Consider the following 21,984-nt stretch of genomic DNA (forward strand, 5'->3'; position numbering starts at 1 on the left):
CAAGGAGGAAAGGGAAGGATCCCTTAGAGGGGTCTTTGACATAAGGCTCCGTCTACATAGACACAGGGCCCGCTCTACTTCAACATCAGTTTCAAACAGATTCCTACCAAACAAAAACATACGTATCCAATTGAACTAAAGCGAACTCAACCAAAATTTGTGTAACTTTTCTCCCCCAAGATAGAAACATTGCACCTAAATTTTATTAGGAAATCTCTTTTGCATTCAGATATTTGGGAACTTCATCTAGGACCTAAGTGCCCTTCCTCCACCAAAATCTGAGGCCAAAAAATCATGTCACCAGTAATTTCTCGCCAGATAAATGAAGGCTAGCCTGTGAGTATATTGTGGTAATTAAGAGCATGGAATTCACGGAGTTCCATTGTCTGTGTTTGACCTGGCTTCATCACTTACCAGCTGTGTGATCCTGGGCTACTATTTAATCTCTCTAAATATCAGTTTCCTCATCTGGGAAATGGGAATAATGACCAGATTTACTTCAGAGAGTAGTTGTTGTGAGAACTGAATGAGACAATTCATGTGAAGCGCAGTACCTGGCACACAGTACATGCTCAATAAATGTTCATTATTAGATTCCCTCCCCCATTTTCCCCTGCATAACTGCAGCTGAGCTCTAGAATTTGTAGCAGTTTTTATCAAATGAAGTAAAATCTCTCTATTCTCAGTTCCAGAGCTAGGTCACAACTAGGTTAGAAAAAGTCAGTTATTCTCTACTGCCTGTCTTTGCTGGGAAAGGACTCCAGTATAACGCCAGTGGGCCTCTTGATGCTGTCAGGGCAGAGTAGAAGGAAAAGGAAGGAAATAAGGGTAGCAGGTTCCCAGGGGACCTCGTGACCCAGTCTGTACCGCTCAGGTTCTACACTTCAAATTGTTTCTTTCACATCCACTATGGAGGCCCAAGAGCCCTAAAAAAGTTACCTGGGAAGCCTCAGCAGCTTGGAAATCACTGCAGAATCAGTCTCCTACCTTACCTTTGGAACTCCTTGACTCTCCAGTATCTTTAATTGCTTTTTTATAGACCATCCTGGATTCTGCTTCAGAGCCTGGACATTTTGGACTGACACCTTGGTTGCCCTGCCCAGCTGATTCCAGCTCCTCACCTAGATGTCAGCTCTGCAGGCTGAGAATCTATCCTGCCCTGTTACTCCCCAGAAACCCAACCTGGATCCAGCATTCTGGAAGCCAGTTCAGACCTCTGAGTGGTAGGCTCAGCAGGCCTTGGCATGACTGGTTTCACCTGCTCGGTTAAGAGTGAGGATTCTGGAGCCACACACTCCAAATCCAAGCACTGCCGCTTACTAACTAAGTGACTCGGGCCAGGTAATTTACCACTCTGTGCCTCAGTTTTCCTCATCTGTACAATGGGGAGACTAGCAGTCCCCATCTCATAGGATGGTTAAGAGGATTAAATGAATTAATACATGCATAAGACATTATATAAACATATACAAATAATCCACTTACATAAATGTGAAACAACATAAATATAATATTAGCTATATTCACATAATTTATACATATTAAATATATTATATATTATTTTACATTTACCTTTATGTATCCTTTGCATTAACATGTATTATTTCATGTAAAACATTTATATACATATAAACATAATTATTTTTATTATTGTTACTGTTGTTTTTGTCTACTCTATCTCCCTGCATGGATAGAGAGACCATGGGTAGGTAGGCTCTTCAGCGTTCTTGCTTTCATCTGAGGCTATAGGTGTAGAATCCCTGATTTCTACAGACTCTGTTGTACTATGTAAGGCAAGGTTTAAGTTAGATTAAAACCAACTCTAACACTTGGAAAATTACCATCTACAATGAATGCCATGTAAATATTCTTTCCTAGATTCCTATGTTGCTCTTCTTTCAGTATCATCATTTTAAGTTCTGTTGCAATTTCTTTTATTTCTTGTCATATTTCAAAGGCTTTCTCTGTCTGGAGCAAATAGCATAAGATAGAAAGGTGTCAAAATACATGCTATTTATCATGTGGTTAATTTTAGATCATGTTATGCCCCAAACTATTGATTCAGAGGAATAGGGTGGTTCTGAAAAGAATAAGCATTGTATCTTTCACTTCCTTTCATGGAACTGAAATGAGGGTAAAGTTTTCCTCTGTCTTCAAAATCATTAATAATCCATGGATTAAGCTTAACCTCCATGAGCAATAGTGCCATATAGCCACTGACATCAATTAAGAGACACCGCCCTGCCTTGATGGTAAGTATGACACTACATTAACCCAAAAAAAACCACTTCCTTTCCAGCAAACAGAAAACAGCAGAGGACATGAATTCGCTGGCAGCTTTAAGCACTGAAGGAGAAAATTGTGTTTGTTTCTGGCAAACATGAAGTCAGATCTCTGGTATTTCTTTCTCTTCTGCTTCCAAGTTGAAGTTCTAACAGGTAAGTGACCTACTGAATATTTATTATTAAGTTATAATTCAAGTGAACATTAAGAAAAATCAATTGGAAAAGTTAGGCACCAAATAGAAAGGTTTTTTTTGTTTGTTTGTTTTCAGAAAGTAAGAACGATTACAGAAGAGCCCAAGTCCATGGCTAAGGGTGTTTATGTCACTGTTTCAAGATGAAGAAAAATGTCTCATCGGATCATTAAAACTTTACATTACCTGCTTGAAGTTACTTTTTAGTGGATAAAGTAGAAGATAGTGGCTTACTGTTCTCAGAGAAAGATGAAAGGCAAAGTGACTTGTGTCAACAGAATGAAAATTAAGTAGTCCTGGCATTTGGGCTGGGGATTCTTTCTGAAGGAGAAAATAAGATGGAAGGGCTTTGAAAGGAAGGATTTTGATTTTAATCTTATCTGGGTGGTCTTTTGTCAGAAACGCCCTGGCTGCCACAGAGTTTTTTTTGACACTAATGTAAAGGTCCTTCTAAAAGGTTAAGGAGTAGTGCATGATGTAAAAACACTCCCTAGCCTCTGTAGACATTAAAAAAATCATTCTGAAGTCCTCAATTCTTTCTATTACATGGTATATATCACACTCTACTTGAATACTTTAAATAATGTTACCTACAATGAAATTAATATGTATTTCTGCTGCTTCTTACTTGGTACATTTTCTATTATTTTTGTTTCATCGTTAAGTCTGAGCCTCATGTTCTTGAGGCTGAGAAAAAGCAAAGTGAAATTATATTACATTGGGAAGTTCCACTAACACTAAAAGTGCAGACAGAACTTTTAGTAGGTGTAACTTTATTTAGAAATAAGTTTTGCAGTGGTACCAAAAATAGACTTTATTTTTCTCTCCAAAGAATTAAAAAACAAAAATGTATTGGTCAAATATTTGATCTTGTGGTGGCTCAAGGTGGCTCCAATGCTCTTAAATAAAGATGAAAGAGGAATGAGGAATTAGTCTACTTAAGGTCCCAAGGGCAGTTTGGGGCCAATTGCTTGTTTAACTATGGCTTTTATACAACCCAGTGAAATCCTTTAGCTGCATGAGCAACAAAGGAATAACTTTGGAATTGATAATCATTCATTCATTCACTCATCCATTCTTTCAGCACCAAGCACTTGCCATGCAGGAGGTACTGTGCCAGCTGCTGTGTGTACAATGATAAGCAAAACCAGGTCAGACCCTGCTCTCACGAAGCTAACTGAATGGCTGGGAGAGAGACATTAATCAAATAATCCCATGAATGAATGACAGTTACAGGCAGAACTCAGTTCTGTCAGAGGATGTAACAAAGAAACCTGCATAGACTGGTGGGTGTGGAGGTGCGGTTGGGGGATGGGTTCATCCAATGTCTTTCTAGACATTATGGGCAATGGAGACCACGCGGGTGACCTGATGAATTGTGGTTTTGGAAAGACCACTTTAAAAGCAGTGGAGTGGGAATGACCAAGGTTGGGTGGTGTTTAATAAATGTGCATGTCTAATGATATGTTCAGGGTGGAAGCTGGAAGCGTAACCCTTAGGCTCATTTTGAGCCTTGATTTTGTCACCCAGGCATTGAAGCAGTGATTCCTGAACTCCATCACCTCCAAAAAAACCAGCCCTTTGGCACTTCCAGCACCTGCTCCTCCCCGGAGCTCAGGGAGAGTCCTGTGGAGCTGAGTTGACATTTAAGCCCCTCCCAGCACCTCCTTCCAGTGTTCTTGCTGAATTAAAAAAATCCACATTGTCCATATTTTCTTTCAATAGATGAATTCAGGGTATTCTCACTCAGCACAAGAAGCCTATATTGATTTCACTCCTTCAATATTATGTTTATTTCTATTTTCCTTGGTTGTGGTATTCTCTTTTATTTTTGTTGGTATGAGGAAGTTTCTTTTAACTCCCCTCTTTCCCTCTGTAATTTGGAAGGTTGACCACACGTCCTAGTTGACTAATTCATTATCATGTTCAGAGCAGCTTAATTGAATATCTATTTATTATTGTAGTAAAGTAAATAATGACAGTAGCCTTGCTTGACGTGTTTATCCCACCTTCCATCCCCCGCAGTGACGTGAGAACTTTGGAATGTTCTCTTTTCACGCTCTTGCTTTCCCCTTAGTGAACCGCTGCCCCATACATGGGTTTTGTTGAAATAACTGAAAACTTGTAGCTGCAGATCATTGCTAAGTGTCCTCTGACAGTGATTCTCTTCTGGTTCAAGAACTCTTTACACTCACTTCACCTTTTTTCAGCGGCAGCATCACTCTTGCTTTCTGCTCCTGTCTTGTCATCCTTGTTCCGATCCAATGATCAGAAAACTTCCATTATTTTCTTCAGAGACCTCAAACTCTGAATTCCAGCATGGGTAAAGATGTCTTCCTTTACTCTGATGGGTGACTAATATCTTTTCTGGGAGTAGGATTCCTGGACTGCACTCTTTTACTAGTCTCTGGATATTCATTCACTGTATGGTGGCTTCTAGGGTTGCAGGTGAGTAGTTCCATGTTAGTCTGCCTCTCATTACTTTGCAAGTAGATTAAAAAGTATCACTAGAATCTTGTTATTCATTTCAATAATGGAATTCGGGAATTCCACTAGGATATGCCTAATTCTGTGAGTGTTTACCTTTACATTGCTTGAGACTGAGTGAGCCTTTTCAATCTGCAGACTTCAGGTTTTTTGGTTTTTTTTAATTTCGGGGATATTTTCTCCCAGTAATTGTTTAGTCATATCTTTTTCTTTGTCTTTTTTCCTTCTTTTTAGACATGCCTATTATCTTTATGTAAGATCTCGAGATCCTTGTTTTTTCGTCATTAGTGAGCAAAATGAATTTCATAACTTGCCATTGCTGTTAACAACTCCCTCAGATGAAATGGAATATTATAGTTTTTAAATTGCTAGCAGCATATTCCCATTCTTGGTAGAAACAAAATGTAGGTGTGTAGGGAGGACCTCAATTCTCATCTGAGCTTTGCTCACTGTGTATCCATAGACTTGTTTGACGTAAAAAAAAATTGGCCTCAGTATTCACAGTTGTAAACTGAGCAAAACCCACAGCTTATGCTGTCTCCCTATCCTAAGAATATAAGTTTTATACATAAAAAGATGTACTGGGCTTGCAAATTCAAAGCCCAGTATATACATACACATACATATACATATACATATATAAATATATATGTATATACACACACACACACACACACACACATATATATATATATACCAATCATTTGTAGCCTTCAATACCCAAAGAAAAGACCACGTTTACTCCATAAATGGCATCTCTGTGCTACTGCTCTTCTAATAAATTGAGTCTATTAAATGACACGTTTTCGTCATTCTAAGTAAAATAAGAATGTGGCGTTCAATACCTTTTGAGGAAAATTCAGAATTATACTTTGGAAAGTGGAACTTAAATATGTAGAAAACATGTAACACAAATGAAAGCTGTTGGTCAACAAGAAATTTTTTTCCAGTTTGGCCTGTATGGTCGATTGAAACAGACTGAGATTTGCAAGTTTAAAGAGAGTCAGAAATTGGGCTATGAACCTCCTCTGGCTCTTGTATAACATACTGATGGCTGCATCTACTTTGCATGAGGAAAAGCTAAGAAGAAGCAGTTTGTCTTTAAAGGAAGGTGATGGACTCAAGAATTTTGAGTCAACCACTAGTTCTGAGTGTGTTGCCATAGACATGGCACTTCCAACAAGCAACAAAGAATCACTTAAATGGAACTTTTTTGAATGTGAGAAATCAAACTTTTGTTTTAAATTAAGGGTACTTTAATTAATTAATTAATTTATTTATTTTTGGCTGTGTTGGGTCTTTTTTTCTGTGCAAGGGCTTTCTCTAGTTGTGGCAAGCAGGGGCCACTCTTCATTGCGGTGTGCGGGCCTCTCACTGTCATGGCCTCTCTTGTTGCAGAGCATGGGCTCTAGAGTGCAGGCTCAGTAGTTGTGGCTCACAGGCCTAGTTGCTCTGCGGCATGTGGGATCTTCCCAGACCAGGGCTCGAACCTGTGTCCCCTGCATTAGCAGGCAGATTCTCAACCACTGTGCCACCAGGGAAGCCCAAGATATCAAACTTTTATAGCCAACATTTATACTCTCCTAGGACTTAGCACAAAAAAAAATTCATTCATTAAAAAAACAAGAAACAAAACCTCTACTGCACTCACAATTCAAGTTCTGTTCATGTTGTACTAAGACAAGCAAAATCTCCTAGTAGTTCCTGTTTGTTCTTATTTAACTATAATAGAGTTTCTTGTAGATGTCAATACATCTTTTTACATTTCTACAGGCAGATAAGTTACAGAATACTCAACAAGAATTTAGATCCCATCAGAGCGAGGTCCCAGACTTTGTTGCAGGTTTAAGTACACAGGGCATTTCAACACACAATGATCCATGAATGAGGCTGTCTAGGGAAACAGGTATGTTAAACAATGTATTTTCACATCAACTAAATAATTTAATATATTTTTTTGGTGCCTAATAACCTTTTCAGTCATAGAATACATATGTGGCACCAATGTAAATACTACTTTAAGTATTTGGGACAATTATACCCCCAATACATCTTGAAGGAAAAGAAATACTTGAAAATAACTTCCAAATCTAACTTAATGTTAAAAGCTTCTTTTTCTTTTTCTTCTCTTTTCTTAGCAAGTCTCTTTAGCTTCTGTGCTTCAGCTTCTATAAAATTAAGGGGTTGGACTAGATTATTGGACTAAGTGGCTCCTTAGAAATGTGGACTCTGATCTCAAATTGTCTAGGTTCAAATCATGGCTCCACTACATTTTGCCTCTATGACCTGGGGCCAGTTACTCAAGCCTCAGTTTCCTCATCTGTAAAATAGGAATAAAAATAGAAAATCTGATGTCAAATGTTGTTATGAACATCAAATGATATATTTCATGTAATGAATTTGAAACCTTAATACATGGGAAATATGCAATGCTTGTACATTGCAATTATTATTATCATTTGGAAGTTTTTGAAAGCTTAGATGTTTATATAACTCCAGAACTATTGGGCTTCAGACAATTGGTTGGGCATCATTCAGTGTGAGACTTTGTCTTTGGACCTGGAAACAAGCATTCTCCATTATCCAGTAAATGGGATCCCCTGCTCTGTTTTCCTTGCTCACCTCCTCACCTCATTGCAGGACATTTACCAACCATGCTCAGCTTCGATATTCTTCTATTCATTCATTCATTTATTATTATTGAGCACCTAATATATTCCAGGTCCTAGGATTATTTGTGACCAGGATACAGTCTTTATCCTTGTGAAGTTTATGTTTAAATGAGGAAGACAGACAAAAATAATTATGATCTAAGCTTATACACATTATAAATATATTGGTATAAACAAAGCTTTATTGAAATCATTGAGATAGGAGTCCTTGTCTTGGGGTCTCAGGGACAAAGCGGTTCTTTAAAGTGGTTCTTAAAGAATGAATGAGGATTTCTAAGCAGATAAAGGGGTAATGGGATATTCTAGTCTATGGGGACAGAAGTAACAACGTGAAAGTAATGGCCAAAAAGTATGGTGTAGCTCGAAGCTATATGGTCCCTGAGATTGTGAAATGATTTTGTGTCATTCCAAGAAAATTGATTTATTTTTTTACCTCATAAGCAACAAGGTAGTGGGTATTTTCAAACTGGGGAGTGAAATGCTTTTTAGAAACACAATTTTGCAAGCAACATGGAGAATGGATTTGGAGGGAGAGACTGCTGTTGAGAAGGCCAGTCAAGAAGATGCTTCCACAGATGAAGGAAAATGTGAAAAAGTCCTAGTTTGGCAATGGGAATGGGGAAAAACCATCCATGAGCTAGAGTCAACTGGACTTGGTGACCAATTGGATCAGGACTGTCAGAGAGAGGGAGTAATGAGGAAGACTCTGAGGTCCTGATGCCTTAAAGGACAGGACTTGGGTTTGGTGAGTGAATGCTGAGTTCAGTTTGGAAATGTTACTCTTGATGTGTCAGGGGACACATCCAGATAGAGATGTTGAAAGCAAACTGGAAATAAGGGACTAAGCCAAGGGAAGGAGTGGGCTGGAGATGAAGGTGTGGGTTACTGGAGTAGAGAGTAGAGTTTATTCTAATTACTTTGTAAATATCACACCTTTGGGATTTTTCCATTTTCACAAAGAAAATCAGTTATTACAAGGAGAAAATCAATCTTTCATTAAAAAATTATGCATTTTAGAGCATCAAAGGTTGTTTTACCCCCTCTACAGAGTTCCTTGGAGAATAAAAAAATTCACACATTGTGTGTGTGTGTGTCTGCATGTGTGTGCATGTGCAGGTGTGCTCAGAGTCTTTTGCCTTTTTAACTTTCTCCTTACTTGTTTTCTTCATGTTTTTTTGACTTCCTTTTCTGCAAATGTTAAGACTTGGGATTGGGCTTATTTTGCCTACCCTTGCTACCGATTTCAATCACTACTTTAGATTATGGATGCCTTTGAATAATAATGTAAATATAGAAATTATGCATTTATAAAAATCTGTTAATCAGGATTCCAAAAGTTTTAGCTAGTAGATGCATAAGAAATGACAGTGGTTTTATGAGAGGTAAAAAAAAAAGTGGTAGAAAGCATATTTTTTTAAATGCCAGAATTTCTTAGGAAAAGATCAAATGTAACAAAACCCTAATATAAACATTGCAATTTTTAGAACTTCACTTCTTATATCACATTCATGTGCTGTGCTAAGCTAAAGCTTATCATTGTTGGATTACAGAAAATATTTTTAATAAGCACTATCAGTAATTGCAAACTCAGGAACTCTTATCTTTCGATCATTCAGACTTTTGTGGAGGTTTGTGGTTAGAAGTCTGAGTTAAGGAGAATAAAGTGAAATTGCTGATCGGTCTCATATCCCCTTCACTGTGTGGGTTTTCTAAGTGTTTTTGCTAAAAGATTTTCAACCAGGCATAATACAACTGCTTATAAAGAGTCCTGGCAGGATGGGTTCTATCAAGACAATCTTACACTGAAGAAATGAAATAGTTTAGATGTAAAAGAATCAATTTGTAAACAAACTTCTGAATCATAATGCGATTCTCAGCTGAATGACCCCTTTCTTCAGAGATTTTTTTCTTAATAGCTCCCCCAAAAGAATATGCAAATGCTTTTATCTTTTAAAAATTTTGAACATCTAAAGAAATCATCTGATATAAACATTCTGATTTTACTCTTGAAACCTTAGTCTGCTGATATCAACAGTAATGTTATAAAAATCATAGCAGCGGGCTTCCCTGGTGGCACAGTGGTTGAGAGTCTGCCTGCCGATGCAGGGGACATGGGTTTGTGCCCCGGTCCGGGAAGATCTCATATGCCGCAGAGCGGCTGGGCCCGTGAGCCATGGCCACTAAACCTGTGCATCCAGAGCCTGTGCTCGCAACGGGAGAGGCCACAACAGTGAGAGGCCCGTGTACCACAAAAAAAATAATAATAAAAAAAAAGAAAAAAGAAAAATCATAGCAGCAGTTAACAGGTTTGAACCTCTATTGGAAAGATTGCACCCTTTAGACATGGTAATCAATGTGATTAAGATATAGCAACTATTTTCTAGAGTACTAATAATCTAGAAGTAAACAGATATGGTAGCAAAATGAAAATGAATTCTGAATATTCAGATTTTTAGACTCATCACCAGGATTCAAGAGAACATATTCCTGTTTGTGTTTTTAGCAATGCATTAAATGCTAAATTTTATAGCATGGTGTTCCTATTGCAAATCACTAACATGCTCTGGTTATGAAACATCTGGATGTATTAAAACAATCATTGGTTCAGAGGCACCTGTCCTGGACATCCATTGGGCAAACTTAATGATTTTGCACTTTAGAGGATACAAATAATAACCAGGTTTAAACCTGTCTTCCCTTCTATAGACACAAAAGAGCCAAGAGAATAGTCAACCATCTAAACAAGTCTTTATGATCCTAGTAGATATTTATAATAGTTAAAGAACGTGCTTCTTTAAAGCTCAGCCAGATAATATTCATTAGAACCTGACATCCCAGTTGAGGAGGTGTCTTTTGAACTTGATTGTATATTTGCACATACTTGTCTGCAGAAGAAAGGCAACATGCTGTAGCTAACCCTGGGATCGTGTCCCAGCTATGAGCTATGTAATCCTGGAAAAGATATTCAGTTTTCTGGCCCCCGTTTAGCTTGATAAATTTAAGTGTACAATTTAAAATGAAAGGCTTAACTGAATAATTTTTAAGAGCCCTTTTGATTCTTATATTCTATAGTCTATGCTTTATCTCCCCAGATTTATAACATCACTGAGATCTACATATCCATTCATCCATCCAACCATCCAAAACATATTTATTGTGACTTACTACTTACCAGGTGCTATTGTAGATACTTGGGATGAATCTGTGAATAAAATCAACAAGGTCCCTCATTTTAAAGCTTATGTTATAGTGGGGTAGCTAGACAGTAAACAAGAAAACAAAGCAGACAGCAACCTCAGGTAATATGCTAGAAAATGACTTGTGGTGTGTTTTGGATTGAGTGGTCAATGGTTGCTGGAGAAGTAAGAAGCAGCCACATGAAAATCAGAGATAACATTCCAGGCAAAGAAACAACAAATTCAAAGCCCTGGAGACCAACTTCTTGTGTTTGAGGAATAGAAAGAAGAACAGTGTGACTGCAGTGTGGTGAGTGACTGGTGTAAAATGGTGTTAGCGAGACAGGGTAGATCATGCAAGTCATGGAAATTAGCGTAAGGAGTTAGATTTTCTTTTAAATGAGATGGGAATGCCCTGGATGTTTGATAAACAGGGCAAGTATACTATCTGATTATAAAGAAGATTATTCTGGTTTCCCTGAGGAGAGTGGATGGTGAATGGGCACGAGTGGGAGCAGAAAGTTAGGAAGCTCTTGTCATCCCGGAGAGAGATAATGCTGGCTTGGACCAATTGCCGCTTAGATGGAGAAATGGGTAGATTCCACTGGACATAGAAGATAGGTGCAGGAAATTAGACTTTCTTCCTGTAGAAGGATTTCAACAGTGATCCTCTAAGACTCAGTCTATAGTGACCACTTTGTAGCTTCATGTGGTTGCCTGCTTCCATGATACTTCCTTTGGTTGTTGCTAGCGGCACTTCAACCTCAGATTGTACCCCAAATCTTTCATCTGCCCAAGAAGTTGTGTGACCTCGGACAAATAATCTAATCTGTCTGAGTCATCCGCTGTCTGTATGTGGAAAAATTGGACCTGCTGTATGATTTGTATGTTTGCTAGGCTTGACTGTGTATGATGCTGGGCAGAAGTTGAATCATGTTACAGGAAACACAAGTGTGAAGGTAGGGGTGTTTACAGGATGTCTGAAACATGTACAGACTGTATATGAGAGCTTATGGGGATTGGAAATGGAGATGGTTATGGTAGGGAGAGTGAGGAACATATCAAAGATAGCATGAGAGAATATTTTGGAGGATAATTTTATATTAAAAAGTGGTATGTGAAGCGATTTTAAGCTTGATATAAGGGAAGAAAGAACAAGAAGAAAGAGATTGATGAGGGGAATAGTCACAATTTTCAACTACTGGTATGACAGGGGAACTGACCAAAGAGATTTGACACCCAATCAAAGCAGACACTGGGTATAAAAAATGGTGCTATCGTACCAGTACTCCTGACTGAATATTAGACTTTGAGATAAGAATATCCAGGGAAGGTGTAGAAAAGAGTCTAGCTGCTTCAGCAGTCATAAGGAACTAACATATTCAGCTTTTCCTTAATTTGTCTGTCTATCCATTAAAAGTTTTAGTCATGATTATAGGGATGATCTACTTTTGATACTATTTTTCAAATATCATCAAAGACCAAGGAGATTTTGTGATTAGGTATTTGAGCATATCTCTTCTACAGGTGCCTAAGTAATTATGAAGCAATTGATTAAATCCCCTATCTGATTCCTGTAGTTGAAAACATCCAAATAGCAGACCAAGAGTTGCCAAATCGTTTTCCAGATGGAAAGTTTAAGCATCGGGTATGTGGACACTTAAGTCAGGCTTCTTGTCACCACATTTAATAATAAAAAGGTGACCTAGGTAGTTTTTAGATTAAAAAGGATAAAATGGGGCTTCCCTGGTGGCGCAGTGGTTGAGAGTCCGCCTGCCGATGCAGGGGACACGGGTTCGTGCCCCGGTCCGGGAAGATCCCACATGCCGCGGAGCGGCTGGGCCCGTGAGCCATGGCCGCTGAGCCTGCGCGTCCGGAGCCTGTGCTCCGCAACGGGAGAGGCCACAACAGTGAGAGGCCCGCGTATCGCAAAAAAGAAAAAAAAAAAAAGGATAAAATGAATAATTAAGAGTGTCCAGTAGAAATGACACTTTGGGATATCCAGTTACTCCTCTGATGTCAATGGCACTGTCACTCAAGAAAAACTTGGGTCGTTTTCCTTGCCATACCTAAATACTATTATGGGCCAGGAAGACTGTCTCATTAATTTTCATTCCTCCTGACTTCATGGAACAGCCCAGTAAGATGCTGGGACAGAGAGGGTATTATGGAAACATGGTTTCTCCTCTGGAGAACCCAACAGCAAACTAGTAGCTCTCTTAGTTGTTCATGGTCTCATCTAGATATGTTCTCATCCTGAATCCATAGAGAGTAAGTTTGGAAAGAACTTTAAGATGTCTTGGTCTCACTTCCTTATTTCACAGCTGAAGAGACTAAAGTCTAGAGAGCTATCCTTGTCACAGAGACTTGCTAATGGCAAAGCCAGAATTTTCCTCTGGTTTCCTTGGGAACCACTGCATTGCACTTCTATCACCCTGCACCGCCAACCATTATATTTCATCTTGCGTTGGGTTATAGGTCATAGTGTGGGCCCAAAAGGAGAAAAAGCTGCTGACAAAATCATCTTCAGAAGTAGAAGACAATGCATCTACGTCTGTATGTGCACAAGGTGGCCGCAGACACTTTTGTTCCAAGATCTCTTTGTGGTTTACACACTGCCATTCTAAAGTCCTTGGGAAATTTGCTCTGAACGTTTCTAAAGGGACTGTGAACCAGCTCACTGATTTTATCTTCTGCAATAGACAGTAAAGACAAGCATCAAAGCAATAGTAGTGCAACATAATTTACTTTCAGACAAATAAGTCCCCATGCAAATTATCTTTCACTTTAATCTAATGTAGGTTGCACCTATTCTCATGTGATGAGTTTTTCCCCTTTGCCTTTTGCTTATATTTACCCTCAGTTCTTTAAATGAAACAAGCATTATTTTTCTTCTTTATACTTGAAAACTCTTTTATTCTAGAACAAAACATCTATTCACAAAAGTGAAAAAATATAAATGTGCAATTTAACGAATAGTTACAAAACATACTACCTTACTCCTACAATTATCACAGGTCAAGAGGTAAAACATTGTCAGCCCACAGAAGCTTCACCACCCTGTGTTTTCCTTCCCGATTCCAATTCCTCTTCCCGTTTATACAGAAGCATCATACTGAATTTTGAGATATTCATTTGGGTTATATATTCTGTTTCTATTCTCTTAGTAATTATGCAAGAAATCACAACATGCATACTTCATTTATCAAAGTCTCAAGTTACATACACCTTTTCTAGCCTCCTAGACAACGTGTTTTAGGTTGACAGTTTCTTTCAGTACTCTAAAGATATAAGATGTAATTCCGCTGTATCATGACTTTTACTGTTGATGTTGAGATACCACCTGTCAGTCTAACAGTTGCCTCTTAGAAGGTAGTCAGTCTCTTTTCCCTGGCTGTTTTTAGGATTTTTATTACGATTTGTCTAGATGTGCATATTTTAAAAAAATCTGCTTGTGATTTGTTAGGATTCTTGAATCTGTGGATTTTGTTTACATTCTGAATAGTTTTTCTAGCCTAATTTTCCAGTTCAACAACTCTGTTTAACCATCTAATATGCTCTTAACATATCTCCTGAGTTTCTAATCTCAGTGTGGGTTTTTTTTGCCAATTCTAGTTGGTTCTTTTTCAAATTAGTTGACTTTTTTTCTTTAAGTTTCCTGTGATCTATAGATATTATTACAAGTTTGTCTTTTATTTCCTTAAACACAGAAGGCTCAATTGTTTTATTTTGGGGATCTGATAATTTAAATATATAATTGTGTATTTGTTTTTGGAGTCTGTTGTTTCTGTTGTTTTGTTTCCTTGCATGTCTGATTATTTTTTATGGTATGCTTGTCATTATAATTATTATTTGTAGATATGAGTTGAAACCTAGGATGTAAACCTTTTTTTTCTGTAATAGTTTGCATTTTTACTTTCAAAAGCTTAGGGGTAATAATAATCCAAAATCACCTTAGACAAAGTTCAATTATTGAGATTTCCTGGACCACTGAAGTGATTTGAAGGTGGGCTATAATCTGCATGAAGGCTGGTTTACTTCTGGTTTAACCTGTATTCCAAGGATGTAGCCCTTTGGGATTTTGAGGAGCTTATTGAGGAGAATGTCTTTTACTAGATTTCTCGCTTTCAGACTCTGGGAGTTGAGACATGAAAACAGAAGTGTGAATCTGGGAGAACAGCACATGCTCTCGAAGTAAAAGCAACTTCTAACCTTCGCTCATCTCTCTGGATTCTGGTTCTTCAAGTTTAATCTAGTAATTTCTTCTTTTTTTCAGCTCTTTAATCCTTTACATTAATATTTTTAGACATTTCATTCAGCATTTTTGGTTGTTTTGGTGTGGGAATTAGTTTGAATAATCTGGACTACCATACTGAAAACTAGAACGCTTGTGTTTTTACAATCAAATCCCCAAGTTGAAAATCTATTCCCTAGCAATATGAGAGATATAAATGAAAGCCTACAGGTATTAAGAAAAATAAGTAACTATGGTGAATTTTAAATAAAATGAACGCACTGGTGTAAGCAGAGCCATGACAAGTGAATCCAGGAGGGTAATGCTAGTCCTGTTATAAAGTGGAACAGTTCTTTCTGAAAGCAACATGGCAGTACAGAGTGTTTTCAGAGTCTTTAAATATTTTGCCCACATGTCAAAATATTTACATAAAATCAAAATGCTGAAAATAACCTCAACAGTCAACATTAGTAGAATGCTTTAACAAATTATGATAGATGAACATTATGCCCTTTTATATAGCCATTAAAAAGGATAAGTATGGTGACTACATAAAAAATGGAATGTTTATGATATAACATTAACTGCCAATAGAACAACAAAAGGAATAGGTTTGCTATAAAAAATAAGTATATGTCTGGAAGATAAAGAGCAAAAATGCACAAATGGTATTTCTATTTCACTGGAAAAGGAGGAATAGGTAATTTTTTTCCTTAAAAATTCTTTGTACTTGTTATATAGTTTTCTCAAGAATAAAAACAGGAATTTCAAAATTTAAGCTAAAAACTGTCATGCTAATAATTTTTCCCAGACAATTTCAGCATGAGACTTATTAAAAGTCATATTAAAAAAGAAGAAAAAAGAAAAAGAAAAAAGGAAGGCAAAGAGTTGTTTGAACTTATAACTGAATAACTCAGAATCTGCAACCAGGCCAAATCCATTTCAGTTTCCTTCTGTGATCCCCATGTAGCTTGTAAAAATAACCTTGGTTTCCTATAAGCTAAAATTTATTTTAAAAAATGAAAAAGTAAACAAAAATCTGGGTCTTTACCTTTATCATCAGACTTTGATTCAGTTCTCAATGGATGAGGTTCAGAGAAGACATGTTTCTATCATTTGAAAATGATTCATCTGTTCTTTCACTCTCTAGCGGGAGGGTATAGTGTAAATATATACTCTTATATAACCATTCATTTTTGGTTTAAGCTGTTTTGTGCTTTAAATGTTTTTCCCCTAAACTATGTCTTTCCCCAAATCTCTTATTGTTTGACTAAAGTGCTAATCCTCCTTCAATTTCAATTTTCAAAGTCACTTTCTCCAAGTGGCATTATCTGATTCTCCAATCAAAATGTGAACCCATCTACCTTTACTTGGATAGTACTCCATTCCTAGCATGAATTATGGTGCATAACTTCATATTTATCTATCATCTGTCTCCAATATGAAATCTGCCCAAAGGCAGGAACAATTTCTGTTTGATTCATACTATGTAAATATGTTATTTAATATATTACATATTATATATTCATATATGATAAACAAGTCTCCAGTTAGGTTTTTTCCCAAGACACAGTTTTACCTTCATGTTCTATTTTTTGGTTGTGAAGTTCCTTCATTTTGTTGCAATAAAGGTGAATTTATGAAGAGAAGAGATGACTTTTGTGCTCAAATATAATGATTAGGTCAACAGAATCATAAAATGTCACTTTTCCTTTTTTTTTCTTTTTTTTTTTATCCAGGAGAATTCAATGCTTCTGCCACGTCTGAGATGTTTATATTCCACAATGGAGGTGTACAAATTTTATGCAAATACCCTGATACTGTCCAACAATTTAAAATGCAGTTGTTGAAAGGGAATAATATACTCTGTGATCTCATTAAAACAAAGGGAAGCGGAGACACGGTGTCCATCACGAATCTGAACGTCTGTCAGTTTCAGTTATCCAATAACAGTGTCTCTTTTTTTCTGTATAACTTGGACAGTTCTCATGCCAGCTATTACATCTGCAAACTATCAATTTTTGATCCTCCTCCTTTTCAAGTAGATATTCTAAGCAAAGAATATTTGAATATTTACGGTAAGACATTGTTTTAATCTTCTAGACTTAAGAGTACATAGGCATTTTAACAATTTTTCTCACTAATGAAAACAGTTAAACAAATAAATATCTCTTGTGTTGGAGTTCATTTCGGTTGCAATTGATGGCAATAATTTATGATGAAATATATCAATACAAGGATGTTTATTAATAATAAAAATAATTATATTAATCAGTAATATGAAATTTAATCATGTAGACCGTTGAGTTAGAAATAGGTTACATTGTCTCTAAGATACACACGCCATTGAAAATCAGGAAAAAAATTAGGAGAAATATCCAAACCTATGGCTTAATGGCTGTGCTTCTATTCACCTAAAGTTTAAGGTTTGGGTTTTGTGCTGGGAATTGTGGAATTAAGTGAGATGATTGAAAACAATAGTTTTATACCTTTACTTTTCCTACTTATTCTTTTTCAAAAACATAGACAGCGAAGTCTTTTCTATTAACCACATTTATAGACATATACGTGCATAGAGTCTTTTCGTTTTTAGTTTCTGGATCCTTGCTATCATACTGAGATGATGTTATTTATTTACTGTTTACTGGATTTCATGATTGTAATGAAGGCAAGCTTTATGGCAAGCTGTTTAATTTAAACAACTCTTTTAAATTTGTTAAGTGAACTTGTGATTCAGCACTGAAAGAGGAGATTTGATTCTGAGAGTTTTTCCTCACCTTGATTTTTTTCCAACCCAGAATCACAGGTTTGTTGCCAGCTGAAGTTCTGGTTACCCATAGGATGTGCGGCTTTTGTTGTAGTGTGCATTCTTGGATGTGTCCTTACATGTTGGCTTACAAAAAAGGTGAGCAACATTGATCTTTTCTTGCACTGGCTTTACTGAGGAATATAGCAGTTATTGACTCATCAAAGTATGTATTGCTCTTGCCAGAGTAATTTGATCAACAGGTAGATGATTTCTTTTCCTCAAGATATGCCTACTAATTAAACTACTAACTTGGAACAGAAGCTTATTTACTTTATAGCCACTTCATTCCAAAAGGAATTCAGTGGCTTACAGAGAGATATGTCATTATTATTATTCAAAAAAGATAAGGAAATTGGGGCCACAGAAAGACAAAAAGGCAGGAGGAGGGTTAAAAGATAAAAATAGATGCTTCCGACTTTTAAAAATTATTACATGTGGGCTGCAAATTTGATTCTAAGTTTCCAAAGTCAGGGCAGATGAAACAATTAGTTATAAATTTTCCTCAAACAGTCAATTAAAAAACAATCAGTGAAAAAGTAGTTGAGAAGGAAATTGCCAGCTTCTTTACATGATAAGTTACTAGGACTCCTTGCTTTTAAAGAAAACCACTGAAAAGCTAGGCAGAAAGATAAAAGAATAACAACACTGATAACGACAAAAATCTCACTGTGCCGGGGGATATTCTTTTTAGTCTATCACAAAACGGGTTTTCAACCAAAGAACCTATACCATTTTGCATATTATGCAAGGGTGTTAGCATCCTCAAGTATATCCACAGTGTGATAGTTGGCCATACAGTGCGTATATCTGTGTCAGAAGGGAATTTGAAAAGAGATAAAGAAGGAAGAGAGGAAGATAAGCCCCGTTGTCTAAGTCTACTGGGGAAGGAACAGTAAAGGAATAAATGAGAAAAGACGTTGAGCAGAAACAGTTTTTATTTAAAGCTCTTTTCATATTGTTCTCCTACTTAGCCTAAAGTCAGGAGCCTAAGTCACATTATAACACTTTGTCATATACTGCTTCAACAAAGAATAGAAAACAGTAACAAACACACAAACACATCCCCCACAGGAATGGAGATGGGGAAGAGCAGATGACAAACCACGTTTCTGACTTTTCTTGCAGAAGTATCCTTCCAGCGTGCATGACCCTAATAGTGAATACATGTTCATGGCAGCAGTGAACACTGCTAAAAAGCCTGGACCCACAGGTACAGTGATACATGGGGGCTTGGGAAGGGAAGAGCATTCTTTACATGAAGCCTAGAATTTTAATTTTTTATTTTAAAGGAAGGGAAAATGTCTCTAAGACTGAATTTTAGTATTTTCTGTGAAAAGTCAAATTTTCATTTTAACTGAATTGATGTTCTCTCTAGTTCATTGAAAACATGTTTGTAAACCACTATTAAAAAAACCAAAAAGTTCATAAACCCCTATGGTATCAAGGCAATCTTCCAATCGATATTTTAAAAATTGGGGTGATTCTAAGTCTTCCTTGTTAAAAAGTTCATTAAGTCATATGATGAGATTTATTGAATATCATTTTAGTGTAAATTACTGAGTGAGGCACTGTGGGAGATACACAGATATGAAGGTTTTCGACTGAGATTTGGAAGAAAGATCTGGGCTGGTGTTCCCAAGGGGAAGAAGGAGAAATTGGTGAAGATAATGTTATTTCAACGTAAAAAAATGTGCATGGTTAGAGAAATTGGATGGCTGTGGAAGTCAGTTAGGTGGGACTTTGACCTTTTTCATTCAGAGTGAGTGTTGTCAACTGCAGTGTTCTTAAGTTGAGGACCATCCCAGGAAGTCTGAAATATCCATTCTTGTAAATCTTATGCCTTTGAGGTTGCAGGGATGGAAGGTGTATGAGACAGAAGCCACTGTATTTTTGCCACCACTCAGTGGTAAAGGACTTGTATAAAAGGGATGCACAAAACACCTGTAATCATGGAATTAAAGCGTGGGAAGGGGCTACATCTCCTTTAGTCCTCATTTTTTTTATTTTTTTATTTTTTTGTTTTTGCGGTACGCGGGCCTCTCACTGTTGTGGCCTCTCCCATTGCGGAGCGCAGGCTCAGCGGCCATGGCTCACGGACCCAGCCGCTCCGCGGCATGTGGGATCTTCCCAGACCGGGGCACGAACCCGTGTCCCCTGCATCGGCAGGCGGACTCTCAACCACTGCGCCACCAGGGAAGCCCTCATTTTTTTTAGATGAAAGAAGTTGTTGTTTCTTCTGGTGTTCAGTGATTCTTTGGTTCTCCAGAGAGTTGATACCATAGCTTTGACACTAGCAATGAGCTTGTGTTTCATTATTCTGCTATTGGAAAAAAAATCTTTTCTCGCAATCTCTGTGCTTATAATAATGTGTGCATCTTAATTTGGGTCCCTGAAAGCAGACCCTGAGACAGACACTTGGATGCAAGTAGTTTATTTGGAAGGAAGAAGGGGTGAGGGAACAGGGAGAGGGAGACAGGAAAGGCAGAAAAGCAGATGAAGGTTGCATGACTAAGATCTCAGCTAGAGGCCACAGGACTTCTGAGAAGTATACAGATGTCACCCAGAGTTGTTCTTCTGAAGGATGGCAAATGGGGCATTTATGCATTGGCTCCCATCCCCACTGGCTTGGGGTTGCCTGCAGCATGCATTAATCTCCTTTGTTCCTGAGCCATGCTCTGTGCATGCCATGAGGCTGCTCTTAAGCCTTCAGAGAAAGCCCTGAGGCAGAAAAGCAGAGAAATGCAGGGTGGGGCTATTTTGCTAGAATAGTCAGCATGCTCAGAAGTGATGCAGCTGAAATCAGAGGGGGGTGGTTTCATGCCCCATCTACCAAGCCTAGCATATATCTTGCAATTACATGTAAACAAATAGTAACTGAAAATGGCCAGAGTGTAGCTCTAGTGTAGGGCTACCTTCCTGAGGGTAGGCAGGGTCTTTCTTCTGTATTCCGTCAGCATTGCACATATACAATTCCAGGCAGAGCATGACTCAGCACCTCTGCCAAATATTTGTTATTACGTGGATAACACCGTGCTTAGTAATGTGTATTGGGTAGAGGGAGGGAAGACCTAAGACAGCCCTTGTCTTCAGTTTATAAAGTCACTGGGAGAGGTAATATGTTTGCATGGAGGGTGGAGTCACGTGATAGTGTTAAAAGTCCTCATTTGGGCTTCCCTGGTGGGGCAGTGGTTGAGAGTCCGCCTGCCGATGTAGGGGAAACGGGTTCGTGCCCTGGCCTGGGAGGATCCCACGTGCCACGGAGCGGCTGGGCCCGTGAGCCATGGCCGCTGAGCCTGCGCATCCGGAGCCTGTGCTCCGCAAGGGGAGAGGCCACAGCAGTGAGAGGCCCGCGTACAGAAAAAAAAAAAAAAAGTCCTCAATTAATTGCAAAGTTGTAGAGTTCAGGCAAAGTTTGCAATTGGAGCCAAGAGTGGGCTGGGTAAAACTCCATGGAAAACGTGGAATTGGTGCTCAGTCTTAAAGCATAAAGAAGAGTTTGGACGGGGTATGTGTTTGCCTGTGTGTGTGTCTGTGCATGTGTGTGTGCGTGTTTACAAGAGGCAGAGGAAAGGGGAAGCCTTGCTGAAGGCGACTGGCACATGGAGAGCTTTTAAAGAATTTATGCTAAATTTTTGTTACAGGTGTGACCCGTAATTTAGAACTCTCTGGCACCCAGGCATGAGCCACACTGGCCAGTTCCCTCCAACTTGAAGAGCAAGATTCTCTATTTCCTGGACCACAGAGAGTCTGACTTGATTTGACTACATACATCTTTTGCTGATGTTTTGTTCAGTCTGGACCAGTGACTATATCAGTCAATAGGGATTTTAACAGACTGCCTTAGTACCATTAGAGTTCTCTCAAAACAAATACCCTCTTGCAACTAGCGTTATAGAAAGCCCAGCTTGTGTGTGCTCAACAAACAGACCTCACTGGGATGGAAACCCTGTCTTCAGATCTGCTCCTAAGCAATGCATCAGCCAGGAAAACAAACACATCTATAACAATGTTTTAAAGATGTCAAGGGTATGGAATCTGCAAAGCAAATGGGCAGCTGAGGGCCAGGTCTGTCTGCATTTCACTAACAGACTACCTCTTCTTTCTGTAGGGAGGAGCATTCCTTTTATAAT

General features: G+C 38.1%; 1 protein-coding gene across 1 annotated transcript; it reads left to right on the plus strand.

Moving 5' to 3' along the window:
- Positions 1 to 2,380: 2,380 nt before the first annotated feature.
- On the plus strand, positions 2,381 to 21,536 carry ICOS (inducible T cell costimulator; the record flags this gene model as incomplete). The annotated part of the gene is made up of 5 exons (XM_081242774.1): positions 2,381 to 2,438; positions 16,785 to 17,123; positions 17,844 to 17,950; positions 18,980 to 19,064; positions 21,496 to 21,536. The coding sequence occupies 5 exons, from the start codon at positions 2,381 to 2,383 to the stop codon at positions 21,534 to 21,536; spliced, it is 630 nt and encodes a 209-aa protein (XP_081098900.1).
- Positions 21,537 to 21,984: the final 448 nt, after the last annotated feature.

Source organism: Mesoplodon bidens, assembly GCF_964165515.1.
Source record: "Mesoplodon bidens genome assembly, chromosome: 8".
Classification (NCBI taxonomy): Eukaryota; Metazoa; Chordata; class Mammalia; order Artiodactyla; family Ziphiidae; genus Mesoplodon; species Mesoplodon bidens.